Source organism: Magnolia sinica, chromosome 2 (genome assembly GCF_029962835.1).
Source record: "Magnolia sinica isolate HGM2019 chromosome 2, MsV1, whole genome shotgun sequence".
Classification (NCBI taxonomy): Eukaryota; Viridiplantae; Streptophyta; class Magnoliopsida; order Magnoliales; family Magnoliaceae; genus Magnolia; species Magnolia sinica.
In genome coordinates this window covers 136,731,182-136,748,660 of record NC_080574.1, presented here as the reverse complement: position 1 = coordinate 136,748,660, position 17,479 = coordinate 136,731,182, and the positions used below count along the sequence as shown (strand labels likewise).

Below are 17,479 nucleotides of genomic sequence, written 5' to 3'. Positions count from 1 at the left end.
ATTGCAAAATTGTCTTAATAGCAAGGAACCTCAATGCCCCAATGTTGTGCTCATGCACCAGGTATTCAACACATGTCAGATCCAAGTCATTTAACAAGCAGCACTATATATATATATATATATATATATCCCATGACCCAACATTAAGATGATCTATGTGGGCCCCACTTCATGAAAGAAGGATGCCAAGTTGGGCCCAATCAAATTTGAACCATCTGTTCATATGATTGACCTAGAAATTAAGCCATCAAGCTAACAGATGTATCACATTAAGCTCGAGCACAACCAGGGCCCGAGTTCTAGATTGGAGCTTGAGGGTGGCTAAGCCCACTAGCAATGGGTCAGGTCGGCCCATGGGGTCGACCGCTGTGGGTTTGGGCCAAGCTAAGTAGGTAGTGGGTGAGGCTTATTTAGAAAATGTGGCCCATTGAGTAAATTGGCTCAGCTTGGGTGGGGTTGAAGTTTTATTATTATTATTATTATTACACACGCACACACACACCCCACACACTCACCCATAGTGGGATTTCACCACCTATGGATGCTCGAACCCTTGACCGGGTGTTGAAACTCCTGAGAGTCCACCACCCAAGCAAGAGTAAGGATCCAGGGTAGGGTTGAAGTTGAATCATACCCCGCCCAATCTGTCCATACAGCTTGTCAATCGGCTGGGCCAGTGACCTGACCTGAGCCAGCTAACATGGGATACTTGTGGGGCCCACTGTGATATTTGTGTTATATCCAATCCATTCATGCGTTCCACCGGCACATTTTTAGCATATTAACCCAAACATGAAGAAGATCCAAAACTCAAGTGGGCCACACCACAAGAAACAGTGGTGATGGAAACCACACTGTGACCCATTCATCTAGAGGTGTACACGACCTGAGCTAGCTCAGTTAGCTCGCTCGACTCGACTCGAAAAGCTCGATTTGAAGCTGAGTTTGAGACGAGTCGAGCTGATTTTTTTAGCTCAAAAATGAGTTTGAGCCGAGTTTGAGCAGGCCCAGCTCGACTCAACTTGGATCAAATCCAGCTCGAATCGAACTTAGATCGAACTAAGTTCGGTGACTCAATTACTTTGCCATTGATGTTGCTCACCAACTATTTGATAAAATGACTAAACGAAACGTGGCCGGTGGCAAGGAAGGTTTGGCTGGTGGCAAGGAATGTATGTACATGAAACAAATACCTTTTTTTCTTTTTTTTCTTTTTTTTTTTGTTTTAATGTTATTTAGAAGGTGTTTGAAAAAATACCTATAAAACCACTGCCTCTATTTGTAAAACAGTGGGATTTTGAAGTTACAGTTAAGATATTTGTGAAAATGTCTCAATGGCGAACTCAGCTTGATTTTAGATCGAGCTCAACTTGAGCTGACCCGAGCTATTGACCAAACCAAATCGAGCTGAGCTAGCTAGTCAGGCTCAAGGACTGAGCCCAGCAGAGTTAAGAGCTGAGGTCAGCCACTGATGGAGCTGAGGCCACGACTCGGTTCAACTCGATGTACACCCCTACATTCATCATGTGATTCCCACCTGGTAGGGGGTAAAAACAAATATCAACCAAATCCAAAACTTCCATGGCCCACTGGTAGATTTGGATCTCCATCATTTTTGGGCTCATCTCCTACAATTAGTTGCTGAAACGGATGAACGGAGTGGATATGACAAAACAATACGGTAGGCCCCACAGAGCTTGGGGTCACAGGTAAGTCGCCTCCCCGCGGGCATATCGACTGGGGATTGCGGTCAAGTAGAAAAATAAAGGGTAGTTTGGTCATTTTCACCTTATCTATATACGCAGCAGCTCTCACCAGCTAATCGTCCAGCGCTCAGACCACACCCCTTATCCTATCCCCCTCCCTCTCTCCGTCCTAAAACAATGGCATCCTCCCTTACCACTCTCTCTCTCTTATCCCCTTATCCTACACCACAATCCTCTTCTTATCCTACGCACCCCGCCGCTTTCACCCCCAATTCCCTTAGAAACCCCCTCCAAATCCCCAATTTCACTTCCTCCTCTCGCAAAGCCTCCTTCTTGCCTCCTCTCTCCGCGGTGGTCTCCCCCAAGGTCGAAGAACTCGGCTCCCAGATCAAAACCCTAACCCTAGAAGAGGCCCGCGGTCTTGTGGACTGGCTCCAGGAGGAGCTCGGCGTCTCACCGGCGGCCTTCGCCCCGGCCGCCGTCGCTGCAGCGCCTGCTGCTGGCGACGCGGGCCCCGCCGCTGTCGTCGAGAAGACGGAATTCGATGTCGTGATCGAGGAGGTGCCCAGCAATGCCAGGATCGCGACAATCAAGGTCATCCGGGCGCTGACGAGCCTGGCGCTGAAGGAAGCGAAGGAGCTGATTGAGGGGCTGCCGAAGAAGTTCAAGGAGGCGGTGTCGAAGGAGGAGGCAGAGGAGGCGAAGAAGCAGCTGGAGGAGGTCGGGGCGAAGATAGCCATTGTTTGAGGTCGGGTGGGAAGCTCAATCCATCCGATGGTCGAGATTGTGCGATTTTGAGGTTTGCAACTTCTCACTTATCCTTTCTTTTGTTTAACAATGGCAACTGTTTTTCTTCTCCCTACATCTGTTATTGTTGCTAGAGGTGGAAATTACCAAAATGCCCTCAATACAGAGAGTTGGATGTACCTTAGTTTAGGGTATTCGTGTCAATTAGGATAAGGGATTCTTGCACAGTTTGCACTACTTCTATTTTCTTGCCATTTTTAAAAAAATAGACAGTAGCCTTGTAATTTAGCGAAATTGGTACACTATCCTCTCCATCACATAATACACAGACACTATGATTAGCTAAGAATGCCCATGCGAGCAAATTGTGCTCATTTCTGCTATTGATGTTGTTTTGATTAAAAAAACCAGTTGTTGGGCACATTGGCCAATGCGAGTTCTGCATTTCCACATTCCCAAATGATGCTGTTTCTCAATATCATGCGGACACCGTTTGGGTTGTGCAGAAATACCATTTGAGCGCCTTCCAAAACTCAACCGACTAATCAGCCCCTTGGGTTGTTTTCTCTTTGAATATATGAGATTTCTTGCAACACCTATGATGAATTGATGATAGAATCTTTTCATTCTCCAAATTTTGATTGCATTGTTGTAATTCCCTTCTCCAAATCCCATGATCCGAATTATGGGTCTTTTGCTATCCGGCTAGCAATTTTTAGCAATCTGAGATTATGGTTTTATACTCCTAGTGTAGATTAACTTGTAATGTCAATGGCCTTTGGGTACTTGGATGGTAATAAAAGTAAGCTCAGTTACCTTAAAAAAAGTTGTAATGTCAATCTATATTCAGTATGTGGATACTAATACTTTGATTTGTGCAAACAGCATACGTACATATAATACTATGCATGCAAAACCAATAATAATAATAATAAATTTCATCATTTAATATGTATTACAATATCTATTTGCATGTAATACTCTTCTGTATATACCTGGTATATATGCTAGAGTGACCCACATGCTCCGATCCCTAGCATACCACACATTAGAGGAAGTAACGTACCACGTACCTATTCCCATACCATGTACCGGTGCAACCCACGATCCAGGTAACCTTGTTCCAGTGCCCATACTCACTTATAGCAAAGAATTATCTTCCTAGATAGTGGTATAGACATTTGGATTTTGGAGCTTGGATAAGCTTCTGCAACTAATGCTAGTGGAACTTGTTTTTGAATTTTGACATTCAGAAGTTCAGAATGAATTGGGTTTTGTTTGAAAGTGCATAAACTCCATTGCGCATTGAGTGGAATGGAGAATCTGCCAAACTGGCTCTAAAGAGCAAGCGAGCTCCCTGTAGCCGAAGAGCCAAATTGAGCACAATGGATGACCACCATCATGCTCAATGCAAATGTGGTAACATCCAAGTGCACTCTTAGTGATAGTAAATTGATATGTCAAGTATCGAATGAAAGAACCGTTGTCGAAGAATGCCAGTGTAGAATGCCTACATATTCTTAGTGGCATGCCAACGCATCACATCATGCATTGCATCCATGCTTGCCTCAAGTAGGATTTGATGCTAGTTTTTCTCCTCAGCATCAGAGAGGTGTGGGGAAAGGGGTGCTGTATTCAGGTTTTTACTATTCTATTTGGGACCACAAGGTTGAACAAAGTTTTTCAAACCTCAATGCTTGACTCCAATCCAAAGCTGTGTTTATACAAGTGAATTGAATTGCAGACATTCAGTTTAGTGAAGAGGAAATGACACGAGTTGATGTTTTCTATTATTGTTAATGAGGATGTAGCCCTCAAATCCCTTACAATTGGAGATCACTAATGCCTTAGGGGGTGTTTGGATGGAGGAAAACTAAAATGTGGATACAGGAATGTAACCTGTAATCCTCAGGAAATGGAAAGCCATGGATTCTGATTTTCAATGCACTGTTTTGGATTCCACATACAGTCAGCTTGAATGGGCGTGCCGTGTAGCTTCCCTGCCTTGGAAATTGATTTAAAGTCTCTTTTGGGAGAAAAGAATGTCCACATTTTTTTAAAGGAAAAGCTGGTAAATGGAGATTGGTTTCAAAGGCTACTGAGAGAAGAATGTCCACACTTTTTAAAGGAAAAGCTGGTAAATGGATATTGGTTTCAAAGGCTACTTCTTTTCCTCAAGAAGGGATAAAGTGGGGTTCTCCATGGAAAATGATTCCTGTTTTCAGGGTTTTCCGCTTTCCAAACAACCCCAATGGAGAGCACCCCCCTTGACCTTGAGTTTCCTTTCCCAATAAAATTTTGTTTCTTATTACAAAAAAAAAAAGGTAGCCCTCGTTGCAGTTAGGCTTTCCAGTTTGTCATTCTAGTAATTGCAATTCAATCCAATAGTGCATCCAAACGCACCCTAACTGATCTGGGGCTGACGATATTGAGACCCAAAAGAATCTTTTTCAAGTCAAGCAAATATCCCGTTTCTAGTATCAAATTGAGTAAAGCTTGGGTAATTCCTGGCACCATTGTTGGATAGCTGTTTTTATTTTTTTCAATGCATATGATGCTAGTGGTTATTGTCAAGATCACACAACATGCTCCACTGCGATGTTGTTGCAATTGAAGGCTGTATATCTCTTTACTCTGATTAATGCCCATTTCTCCATTTTCAAAACATCATTTTGGCATGCTGATCAGCAAGAAATGCTATATTGACGACAGACTCCTGACAAACATGTGTGGTGATCGGGACTGATGATCTGGCGGTCGCCACATGGATGGTCTACAGGACAACCATGACCCATCGCATGGTTGAACGTGAGCTGTTGGTTGCTTCCGAGTTTTTTTCAGGCTCACTCATCAGATGGTAACCAGGCCCCCACTTTTCTCACTACACAGGCCATCCACATGGTGGCAACCCAATCAACAGTCCCAATCACGAATGCCATGCACATACATTAGAAATGTTTTGGCCCACAGTCCACGGAGATCCGTAAAGCATGTGCATGTGATCATGGTCAACGATTCTTTACCTGATGCAGAGTGTTGTTTTTGTTTAGGTGGTGGAATCCAACATCAGCGATGCTCTCAAGGCCAGGAACCCATGAAAGATCTTCAGTGGCAAATGAGACCCATATTTCTTTTAGGGCTTGGTAGTGTAGATTTTTCAGGAATTTCTTCTTCTTTTTTGTGAAGCAAGCAAGCTTGTCAAATACAGCTCTTTCTGACATTCATTAGAGCAGAATTTGCAATGTAGTTATTGAGAAGAGCTCCATCCATGGCATTTGGACAAGAAATCTTTAAATGTATTTTGATGGCACATCATTTCATAGAAAGAACGAAAAATGATGAGGGCAGACATTTGGGGTGATCCAAATCCTACTTCTTAGGGCCTCCACTGTGAATGGGGTCCTCTGGTGTGGCCAGTCTGCAGATGGCCTCGGACTGCAGGCTGCACCAGATCAGCCTCAAGTGGGGAGTGGAATCCTATTGATGAATTGATCAAGTGGACTACATTGCTGGCCTGTTGGTGATGGTTAGAATTTAAAGGGCCAGGAGGTCGCTATCCACCGCAAAAATTCACTAGGATTCTGAGGCCCACTGAATTCATGCTTGTCAGTTATGAAAACTAGGTTGGATTGTTCAACTGCGTGATGGTTTTGTAGTAATGGGCGGTGGCGATTTGCAGCATATGTATGCCAGAGGGCGAAAATGCAACATGTGGGGTTGCAACTAGTCCAGCTAAAGCATGACCCAGATACCCATTGAGCTAAGGGCTCGGATCCAGGATCAGGTCAACCCAGCGTGCGAGCAGTGGCATGAGCTAAGGAGTTGGACCGGGGTTGGGCTCACAATCAATGGTGTGAATTTGAGGAATTGGGCTGGGGTTAGGCCCACCATCAATCAGCCCCTGAACCGTTGAATAATCGGGCCTATCCACCATCCAAATGCCCCATGGCCAATATCCAAATGAGTCGAGTTTGGCTAAGCCTTTGGCAGACTGGTCCTGCCCAATTAGTTCTCGGGCATAAAAATTTGGCCCAGCTCCAACCAACAGGGCCGGACCATCCATCAATCTGAGTCCAGCTAGCGGGTCCCATTATGGATGGACAGCGCGTGGGAGGCCGCCTGTGAAACACCCTGCTCGGTAGGACATCCATTCCATACATCAGGTCAGAAATCTTATCTTCACCGCACATACAAAATAGTGGCACCACAAAAAGACACGTGTCAGTTTACGAGGTCTTGGCCGTCTGAGTTTTGAACTCTTAACCTCTATATCTTCCTTCATCCATCCTTGTAATTAACAGCTGATGAACGGCTCTGATGAAAGATACACAACATGGTGACCCCACCCTCTTACCTATGGTTGGCGTGGCATCTCCATTTCTCCATGTAGTGTGGCCCACCTAAGTTAAAGATCTGCTCGATTGTTTGCCCCGGTACCTAGAATCCATGACTGTACCTGATGGACGGAGTGAATGTCGTGCATTCAACACGGCGATCCACGTAGCTTTATTGCAGTACGCGCTCCGGAAAACGGGTGCTGTAGGGGGGAGCGGATAAAGTGCGGCCCCGGCCTCACCAAGACGGTACGGCCCTTCCCGTGGAGACCATCTTGTTGTATTTGTTATACATCCACACCGTCCATCCGTTTCTACATAATATTTTAGGCATAATCCCAAAAATGAAGCAGATCCAAATCTCAGGTGAACCATACCACAGGATAAAGTGGTGATTAACCATTAAAAACTTGTTATAGGCCATACAAGTTTTGGATCGAGCTATATTTTTTTCCCTTCATCCAAGTTTTGATAACCTTATCAACAGGTTTGGATGACAAATAAACATTACGGAAACATTAAGATCGGCCCTATGAAAATTTTAACGGTGGAGAGTTCAATCACTACTGTTTCATAAAATATGGTCCACCTGAGATTTGGATATCCTTCAGTTTTTGGCTTATAAACTAAATTGATCTGTAAAATGTATGGACGGCGTGGATGTATAATACATCCATCAAGGTGGGCCCCGCGGTAAGGGCCGCACCGTCTTGGTGAGACGGCGCCGCACCTAATCCGCTCTCGCTGCGGGATGGAGGATTCCGATCCCTGAGCCTTTTCTTTGGTTCGTCTGACACTGCGAGCAGCTAAGCCAGAGTGACTGATAGCTGTCTCGAAAGAGTAACGCATGGAACCACCGATAAACAGCTGTTTTTATCGCGATAAAATGGTAGGCGAGATTATTCTAATTTTGCGCCTGCATTCCTATACATTATATCGCGATATTTTGGGAGACAATAGAGGAGACTCCTCTTGGGCCCACTCCGAGATGGACGGAGCTCTCTAAGTCACACGTGTGCAGTACACGAGTTATTCATGCACTGCCCGACGTTGATCGAGTCTAATATGGACCATAAGTTGAATTCTTCGGACCGTCCATTTCCGTTTCTTGCATGTGTGGCCCACCTAGTAATATGGCCAGCATATTTTTGTGGCAACGATTCAACTCGGTGGGACCCGCCTAACGAACTACTTGCATCTCTAACACGTGCCACGTGGGGGCGAGAAGAGCATTCCAGCAAATGAGCCTTGGCGTCTGTACGAATGGTGGTCCCAGATGAGCCACGGCCTGCGGGCCAAAATAGTGTGAAGTGCCAACGTGGCATAAGCGTTGAAGATCCGAACCATTCAATCTGGCGGACTCTTATATGTTAATTGTAGACCATTAATCCCTTTTTTTCTCTTCTAATGGCCCATTTTCTTTCATGCACGTTGATGATACTAACCTGACTCTTGGGTCAGCGCATACACAGGATGGGACCCATCTGATGAACGGCCTGGATCTGTAACTGGTGTGCCACGGATTATCTCTTGAATGGACGCGGGTTGCCTCCTACCCCGCCCGTCTCTGGCCACACAAACGGGCAGTTCTATGGGCGGCCCCGTTATCCATTTATTTATCCACACCGTCCATCCCTTTCTCATATTATTTTAAGGTATGTACACAAAATTAAGCAGATCCACACTCATTAAATGTGAACTTGAGCGTTTTATCTATCTCATTATTATGCTTAAACCTTGAAATAATATGAGAAAATGGATGAACGGCCCCACCGCCCGTAGAACTGACCGTTCGTGGTGAGAGGCGCAGGGATAGGACGCAATCCGCGTCCCGATTGAATCCCTCCTACTCACGTCACTTCAATAACTACTCAGGGGCTATTTGACGGCGAAAGCCCGCCCAAACCGAATGCAGTTTAGCCAGTGACCCCAACATCAGCCAGTTAGATATGTCAAAGCTTCGTGGGCCTGACAATGACGTGTGTGTTTTATCCACACTGTCCATCCTTTTTTCTTTTTTTTTCTAACCTCATTTCAGAGAATGATCTAAAAAAAAATAAAAATGAGGTAAATCCAAATCTTAGGTTGACCACACTACAGGAAAACAATGTTAATTAAATGTTTATTATTAAAAATTCTTAAGTCCCACTGTAACATTTATTTAGTACTCAAACTGTTCATAAGGTCACACAGACCTAGATGAAGAGAAAACAGAAATATCAACTTGATCGGAACTTTTGCAACCTATTAAAATTTTAACAGTAAGCATTCAATCCCCGCTATTTTTCATGGTATGGTGTACTTAAGATTTGAATTTTTTTTTATTATTATATTTTAAAGGCTCATGCTTGAAATGAACAGTCAATAAAACACATACATAGGGTTGTACATGAGTCAAGCTAGGTCGAAAAGCTCGGTGCGAATTAGCACGGATTGACTCGGCTTGAAAGGCCGACTCGAGACGAGTCAAGCTTATTTACTAAAGCTCGAGTTGAGTTCAAGCTGAGTTCGACCATGATGTATTTTAACTCAAGTCGACTTGAAGCTCGAGCTCAAGCTCGACTCAGCTCGAGTAATATATTTTAATAATACATATTAAATATATTATATTAAAAGTTTTTACTTAAAAAACCTTACCTGACCCTACCCGTCCTCATTCCCTCTTTTTCTTTCCCTTACCCTACCGAGGTAAACTCGACTCGACTCGAACCACTAGCTCGACTTGAACTTAAAGAGTTGAACACGACAAGTAAATGTAATTATATTTATTACAAAATACTTGTACACAACAAGGGTATGTTTTACAACACCAACAAACTATCACTCTTAAATGACAACTCTCACACACAAGGAAAGACTCTTTTTGAACTCTTAATACTTGGACACCTTGCTTTCACTCTTGAACTCACTCTTTGTTGTTTATGTGTATACATAATGAGACCCTTCCCATATTTATAGAGGGGTATGGAAGATTCTAAAATCAACACAACTCTAAAGAGTTCTAAAAGCTTCCAAATATCCTATAAGGTTCTATTATATTCCGAAACATTCTAAGAGAATTTGGAAGGTTCTACCATAGTCCGAAATATTCCGGAAGAGTTAAGAAGACTCTATCAAACTCTAGAAGTTTCTAAAATATTATAGAAAATTCTACAATTTTCTGAAAATATCTAGAAGTTTCCGAAAGACTCTATAATATTCAAGAGAGGTGGTGATGACATTTAACAATCCTCCTTAGCACCAACTCTTATAATTCTGCCTAGGTCATCATGCTAAGTTGTTTTCTGAATTCGGTGAACTTAATATTGCTAAGTCCTTTTGCAATGTTTCGGAAAAATTCGTACAAAGACCCGAGTACCACCTCAGGCAGAAATCATTAAGGACCAAATTCGTTAGAAATTAGATGTGGATTAATTAGGTGTTAATCTAGGTTATTTGTGAAATTAGTACTAATCACTTTAAATACGATCTTTATAACCCAAAATCTGCAGGATCGCTAACGCTACATTGCCTAAAAACTTAGGATCCATCTCAAAATCCAGTTGCTCTTGGGAGCGCATCGAAACTTCGTATCAGAGTTAGATCGCGCGTCGAAAATTTGATTTCCCCAAAATCTATACGGTTATGACCGCCTTGCTGGACTTGGCAACCACCTCGGAAATCAAGTCCTAAAGGTATCCAGAAGCGCATAACATGAGCTCGGAGTGAAGTATGTGAGAAACGCAAATATCTTTAGGAAATGAATTGAAACTTAAGTGAATTGAGTTGTTCGCTTGCAGGCCGAATCTAAGAATTCTAACCGTTAGATTCTGACCTAATTACACCCTCGGATTAAGAAAAATTTTCAACACATGTCAATGCACTTGTGACCCTAATCAAGTACCGATGACTGTTGAACTGAAACTAGTCCCCCACGGCCGATCTACTGATCCGATCAAACCAAGATCTTAACCTGACCTAAATCCAATGTCAGGAAGCTTAAGTCCGATAGCGTGTAGAAAAAGGGCCTCCAGAACAGCTCCATTAGACCTAAACGACCACCATTTGGTTATAACCTAAGTATACCATGGCCCTGGGGCCATTGAGTTCAGTTTTGGGCCTATATAAGGGCCTTAAACCCTCTCTCTCCCTTCATATACGAATTTGCAAACCCCAGAGAGAAAAAAGAGAAGAAAAAGAAGGGAAGAGAGAGAAAGTGAGTGAGAGAGTAGGGGATTATTCTTGGGATTCTTCCCTGTCATTTCACGTGCTTAACTACCGTTACCGTATCGCTATTCCTGCGATTCTGACTTCGTACTTGGATAAGAAATCCTAACCATGATCTATTTTAGGGATTCAAAAAGAGCAGATGGTGCAATAGCTAGCCTATTTCATGCTATAGGTTGTCGTTGTGCCATAGGCGAGACTTAGTGTTTAAACTAAATTCGTTACGAGTCTATCGGTGAAAGGTGCGGACTATAAATGTTTAGTTTATGGTTTTTAAGGCTTTCAATGTCAGTAATGATTTATTACTGGCTTGATTGCTATCACATGTGCTTAGATACAAGGTTTTCCGTATATATGCTTATATATAAACTATGTTGATTTATAATGCATTTCATGTGTTTGTTAAAATGTTTGAATGAGTATAGAATTTGGACTCGTGCTTCCCATGATTATCCGTCGTGGATATATGATTGTTGTATAGGTGACAACTCCTTGGTGAAAGGATTTGCCCTAATACATGTTATGACCAACATACGTCATGTATGTTGTAGTGTGTCGTCTAAGTGTTTGTAAAAATGTCTGATAAGTAAATATTTAGTAAATTGTGTTTTATGTAGGTATTGAGATAAGATTCTCAACTACCTTAGCTATATGTACAAATCCATTCATGTAACTTAAATTATTTAATGTGATTTACGTATGAAATGTATAGGTGTGAAAGTATGTTTATTTGTACTTCATAAAGACGCTCAAGTCGTTCCCTTATTTGAATTAACTGTTTATTTGCCGATATGCCTATCGCATATGTTTTCCTGTTATGTTTAAGTATGTTTGGGACTGCTACATAGTCCAGGTGATCGGTAAATATCCCGAGTTAGTGGCCGAGGTCGTTCCGCCACATCAGATGTGTTCGAAAAATCCGAGTCGTACGCAGATTTGCCGACAGTGGTTAGGCCACACGGAATGCTTACGCACTTTATGTCGACCAAGTCAACGTACGCTCATACTAACCGAGCTTGTCAAGTAACCCGATGTATGGACGCTACTGCTTGAATCTAAAGTACCAATTTACCAGTGAAAATGTCGTTTAACCTTAGTACCTCGATCCGCTAAGACTCATGAGCCGAACATGGTGGTGTATGGGACACCGTGGTCGAGCTGTCGGCCTACGCTGGGGTGACGAGCCTCCTCCCCGTAGTGACCAATGAGCAACCCAAACTCGTGAGCCGAATATGGTGGTGTATGGGACACTGTATTCCAGCTGTCAGCCTACGATCAGGTGACAAGCCTGTAGTGACCTCGAGTATACACTAGGACTACGTTAAGGTGATGAGCCTTTCCGTAGTTACCTCGAGTATAAACCAGGCCTGCGCTGAGGTGACGAGCTGCTCCGTAGTGACTTGAAAATTGCCTATCGTATGTGACTACTAAGATTGACGACCCTAGATAAATTAATGTTTAGATATATGATATAAAGGGAGGTGCCTTAGCTTTCCAATCTTACTGTATGAATATGCCTAATTAAGAACTTAGCTAATCATTCACATGTACCACATTACATATGCCTTTGGCGTTGGAGTTGAGCACAGCGGGAGTGTTGTATGCTGCGATCGTGAGATGTTGTTGCAAGAGGGAGTGCAGGTGAAGGCATATATCATTAACACATATCATCTTTTCATTAACCAGAGTACTTAGGAATGCTTGTTGTATTGCTTTATTATTGCTGCTTCACTGAATTGATAATATGTTAACCTTTGCTTTATAGTTTCACTGAGTTGATCACTCACTCCCACGTTCTGGGACAGTGTTTGAACACTAACCAGACCCTGTTGTATATGCAGATGATGGCGATGCTTTCGAGGCAGAGCCGGACTTTTACGATGATGAGGAGTTCTCCTATATGCAGCTATCAGGCGGGTCTATGTAGACCGTGTTTTGATCGATGGGGTTGCAGGGATGTTGTCTAGATGCCATTACACTTGTCATTTTACATTTTGGGGCACCCATTTATATTTATTTTGTTCATTTTGGGAGTATATATATATATATATATTTAACCTGGTGATATGTTCACACTTTGGAGACTTACAACAGTTTACACATTTTATATAATTATCACAGTCTTCCGCTTGCGTAATTTAACTGTCTCTAAAGTATGATATGCTGTTTGGTATAATTCCACTCATGTTTAAGGCACTAATATAAACAACATTTAATCGTCATTTTCTATGTTGCATAAGTGATGTATTGGAACTCGGGAGTTGGGCTCCTTCTCGACCCCCGATTTTCAGGACGTTACCCCTTTTATGAGTATGTCTGCAACTTGGTTGTCGGTCTTCACATCCATGGGTTTTGGAACTAGTTCCCAAGTCTGATTTTGGTTTAATACCTTAATCTCTTCTTCCATCGCCTTCTGTCATTCCATGTCTTGGGATACTTCTTCAAATGTCGTTGGCTCTTGCACGGTCTCTTCTTCTGCTAAGGTAGCATCCACATATCTTGGGTTAAGCTTTCTCTGTCTAGTCGACCTCCTAAGTGGTGGGTTGTCCACAGCAACCTTCTGTTGACTTGGGCGAAGCTCTTCTGAACTACTTTGATGTACTCCAGTTTGCCATGGACTCATAAATTTATCTGGTGTTCCAGACAGATTAGGCACTTGATCACCATCTCCTGCTGTAGGCGTCAACTCTTTAGTTGAACTAGGCGATTCTTCTCCTTCCCTTGTCTCTCCCATCTTCTCATGCAGTTCATCTTCCAAGTCTCGAGAGTTTGACAACTCCTCCTTTAGTGGCGACCACCATGATGAGGCTTCATCAAAGACAACATTCCTTGATGTGTAGCACCGCCCAGTTGCAGGGTTGCAACATTTTCACCCTTTCTTTTCACTGCTATAGCCCAAAAAGATGCAACGAATCACCTTCTTATCGAACTTGCTACACAAGTGATCAGACACAAACACATAGCATACACATCCGAAGACTCGGAAGTGACTCACCTTGGGCTTTATATTCCATAACTTCTCGAAGGGTGAGACAAAGCCTAATTTTGCCTGTGGTAGTCTATTGATCACATGATCTGCCATTTGCATGCACTTTGCCCAGAATCGGCTGAGCGCATTCTTAGCATGTAGCATGATCCGACATATCTCTGCAAGGTGATGATTTTTTCTTTCAGCAACGCCGTTTTGTTGTAGAGTACCTGAACAAGTCAATTGTCATTGGATTCTACACTCCTTTAGATAATTTGTAAACTCATTCAACGTATACTCTCCATCATTATCAGTTCGCAAGCATTGGATCCTTCTATCGAACTCACTTTCGACCTTCTCCCGAAATTCTTTAAATTTTAATAAAGTTTCTGACTTCTCTTTCATGAAGTAAACCCAAACGTACCTTAAGAAGTCGTCAATGAAGGTCACCATGTAACGCATGCCACTAACCGATGCCTGTTTTACCCGTCCGAACACGTCAGAGTGGACAAGCTCCAAGGGTTCTTTAGCTTTAAACTTTGACTCTTCATATGGTAATTGGTGTGCTTTGCCATATTGACACCTTGTACAAATTATATTTTCTCGAACATCTAACTGGGGAAGACCTCTGAGCATAGCCTTCTTCATCATTATCTTTAGCTTATGATAACTCACGTGCCCTAAACGTGCATGCCAGAGATTTGCAGTCTCATTTTTTCGAGTCTTATCTACATGAGCTGATTCAGCTAACATTACGTAGATTGACTCCAAGCGTTGTCCTTCCATGATAGGTGTACCTAACGGTTTAAGGTTTCGGTACACCTTAACATCCTCCGGTCCAAATACCACATAATTACCAGAAAATGTCAGTTGTGATACTGACAACAAGTTTTTCTTCATCTCTGGCACGTGATAAACATCTTGCAACTTTACTTGATTAGGGCTAAATCGAGGTGTGATAGTAGTTGTACCTATGTGAGTTATCGACAACCTTAAATTATTAGCTGTTACCACTACCCGATCTCCTTTGTAGGCAGATAAACTTGACAGTTTCTTTTTATCACTTGTCATGTGATTTGATCACCTTGAATCAACGATCCAATCATCACTATAGTTGATAGCTCCTTGATTGGAAACTGCGGCAAGGGCTATTTCACTCGTCTCTGTCACTATTAAGAAAGCAGCTACTTCGTCAGTGTTTGTGTTAGACTGCTTGAGTGGTTCATCAAATTTTTCTTCTCTGAACAATCTCCTTTGATGGATTCAGACACTGCTAAGGATGCCTGAAAGTCCTAGTCATCTTCACTGTCTTCTTGGTGATTTCTAGAAGTCACCAAGTTACCTTTGGCAGATTTTCTTCTTGAACCAACAATTTTTTGCAAAGTGACCTTTCTTATCGCAATTGAAACACTCTATATCATGCCTTCAAGATACGAAGGATCATCATTTATTTGTGTTGTTGTCGGATTAAACTCCCCCTGTCCAAAGACTTCTTCCTTACTCTTCTCCCTTCTTGGACTTTCCAAAGTTCTGCTGACTTTGTTCGCCTTTTTTGTTCTGCTGTCGATGTCCATTTTTTTAATTATTGCAGTAGAGTGCTTCCTCTTCCTTGTTTATCGACATTCCAGCCATTTGTTTGCATAAACTTTCTTGATTGGCCAACAAATTCTCAAACTCTATGAGAGTAGGTTGAGTAGGCCAACCTTGTATTACCGTGATAAAAGCATTATACTCGGACTTCAACCCGTGTATAATGATCCTCCTCATTCTTTCCTTATGAATATTTGCTTTAAGATCCAATTCTGAAATTTCTCCGCACAAATCCTTTACTCTTATAAAGTATTCGCTTATAGACTTATTTCCTTGGGTGGTGGACATTAACTTATTCTCCAAATATTGAAGTCGAGTATCATTTGTTTTTGAAAACAATGATGAAAAGGTGTCCCATGCCATCTTGGGTGTGTCGTCATCCTTGATTCGTCCGAACAATTCATCCTCAATGGTTTACTTAAGCACATACATTGTCTTCCCAGCCTTAATCTTCCACTTTCGGAGTGCTTCAACATTTTTCTTAGGACGTGGGGTAATCTCATTCCCATTAACAACCTCCCACAAGTCCTGCCCTTTAAGCTAAGACTTAATGCGACTCCTCTAACTTTGATAGTTGTGGTTATTAAGCCTCGTAACTCCGCTCGTTGTATTCACAAGATCCGTCATCGTGACTTAGTGTGATTATCACTCCCTTTACCAAGCAAGCCAACAAACTTCATAATCTCCAAACTGTGCACGATCACCTTAGAAAATGGATCCCGACCAAACTTCGCTCTAATACCAAATTGAAGAGTTGAACACGACAAGTAAATGTAATTATATTTATTATAAATATTTGTACACAACAAGGGTATGCTTTACAACACTAACAAACTATCACTCTTAAATGACAACTCTCACACACAAGGAAAAACTCTTTTTGAACTCTTAATATTTGGACATCTTGCTTTCACTCTTGAATTCACTCTTTGTTGTTTATGTATGTATATAATGAGACCCTTCCCATATTTATAGAGGGGTATGGAAGATTCTATAATCAACACAACTCTAAAGAGTTTTACAAGCTTCCAAATATCCCGTAAGGTTCTATTATATTCCGGAACATTCTAAGAGAATCTGGAAGGTTCTAGCATAGTCCGAAATATTCTGAAAGAGTTAAGAAGACTCTATCAAACTCTAAAAGTTTTCGAAATATTTTAGAAAATTCTAGAATTTTTTGGAAATGTCTGAAAGTTTCTAAAAAACTCCAGAATATTCAAGAGAGGTGATGATGACATTTAACATAACTCGGCTCGAAAGTTTTAGCAAACAAGGCAAGCTTCAATGTTGAGCTCGAGCTCAAACTCGAACTTAAGTACAGCATGGACGAGTCAAGCCGAGCTTAGCCCACCTCGACTCGACTCAGCTTGATGTACAACCCTACACATACATGATGATATGACCCAAAGAGTTTTCATGCAAGTTGGCTGGCTGGTGTTGGGGTCACTAGGCAAACCGAGTCAGCCCAAACTAGTGTCATTTATTAGATGCAGTGTACATCGGGCCGAACCGAGTCGAACTAGGCTCAACCCGACCTAGCCCAGTCACTTGTCAAACCCGGCCTAAACCCGGCCTGGCCCTGTCATCGGGCCAACATGTCCAGCTCAAACTCGGCCCGGTTAGCAATTGAGCGAGTTCGGGCTAATTTCGGGCCTACTCCATCCACAAAGGGATGAACAGCATTCCCACTTCTCTATCTCAAATGATTAGTGTATATATATATATATATATATATATATATATATATATATATATATATATATATATATATATATATATATATATATATATATAGTTCGTTTTTTGCGAAAAACTGATGGACGGCATGGATATACTACATATACATCGACTGAATCGGGCCGAACTGGAATATGTTTGAACTCGACCCGAACTCAGTTTCAGGCTGAAGAAAATTGCTCGTCGTGGTC

At 42.2% G+C, this 17,479-nt stretch overlaps 1 protein-coding gene across 1 annotated transcript; it reads left to right on the top strand.

Moving 5' to 3' along the window:
- Positions 1–1,813: 1,813 nt before the first annotated feature.
- Positions 1,814–5,802, top strand: LOC131237828 (large ribosomal subunit protein bL12c-like). The gene is made up of 2 exons (XM_058235837.1): positions 1,814–2,505; positions 5,504–5,802. The coding sequence occupies exon 1, from the start codon at positions 1,884–1,886 to the stop codon at positions 2,451–2,453; it is 570 nt and encodes a 189-aa protein (XP_058091820.1). The 5' UTR covers positions 1,814–1,883; the 3' UTR covers positions 2,454–2,505; positions 5,504–5,802.
- Positions 5,803–17,479: the final 11,677 nt, after the last annotated feature.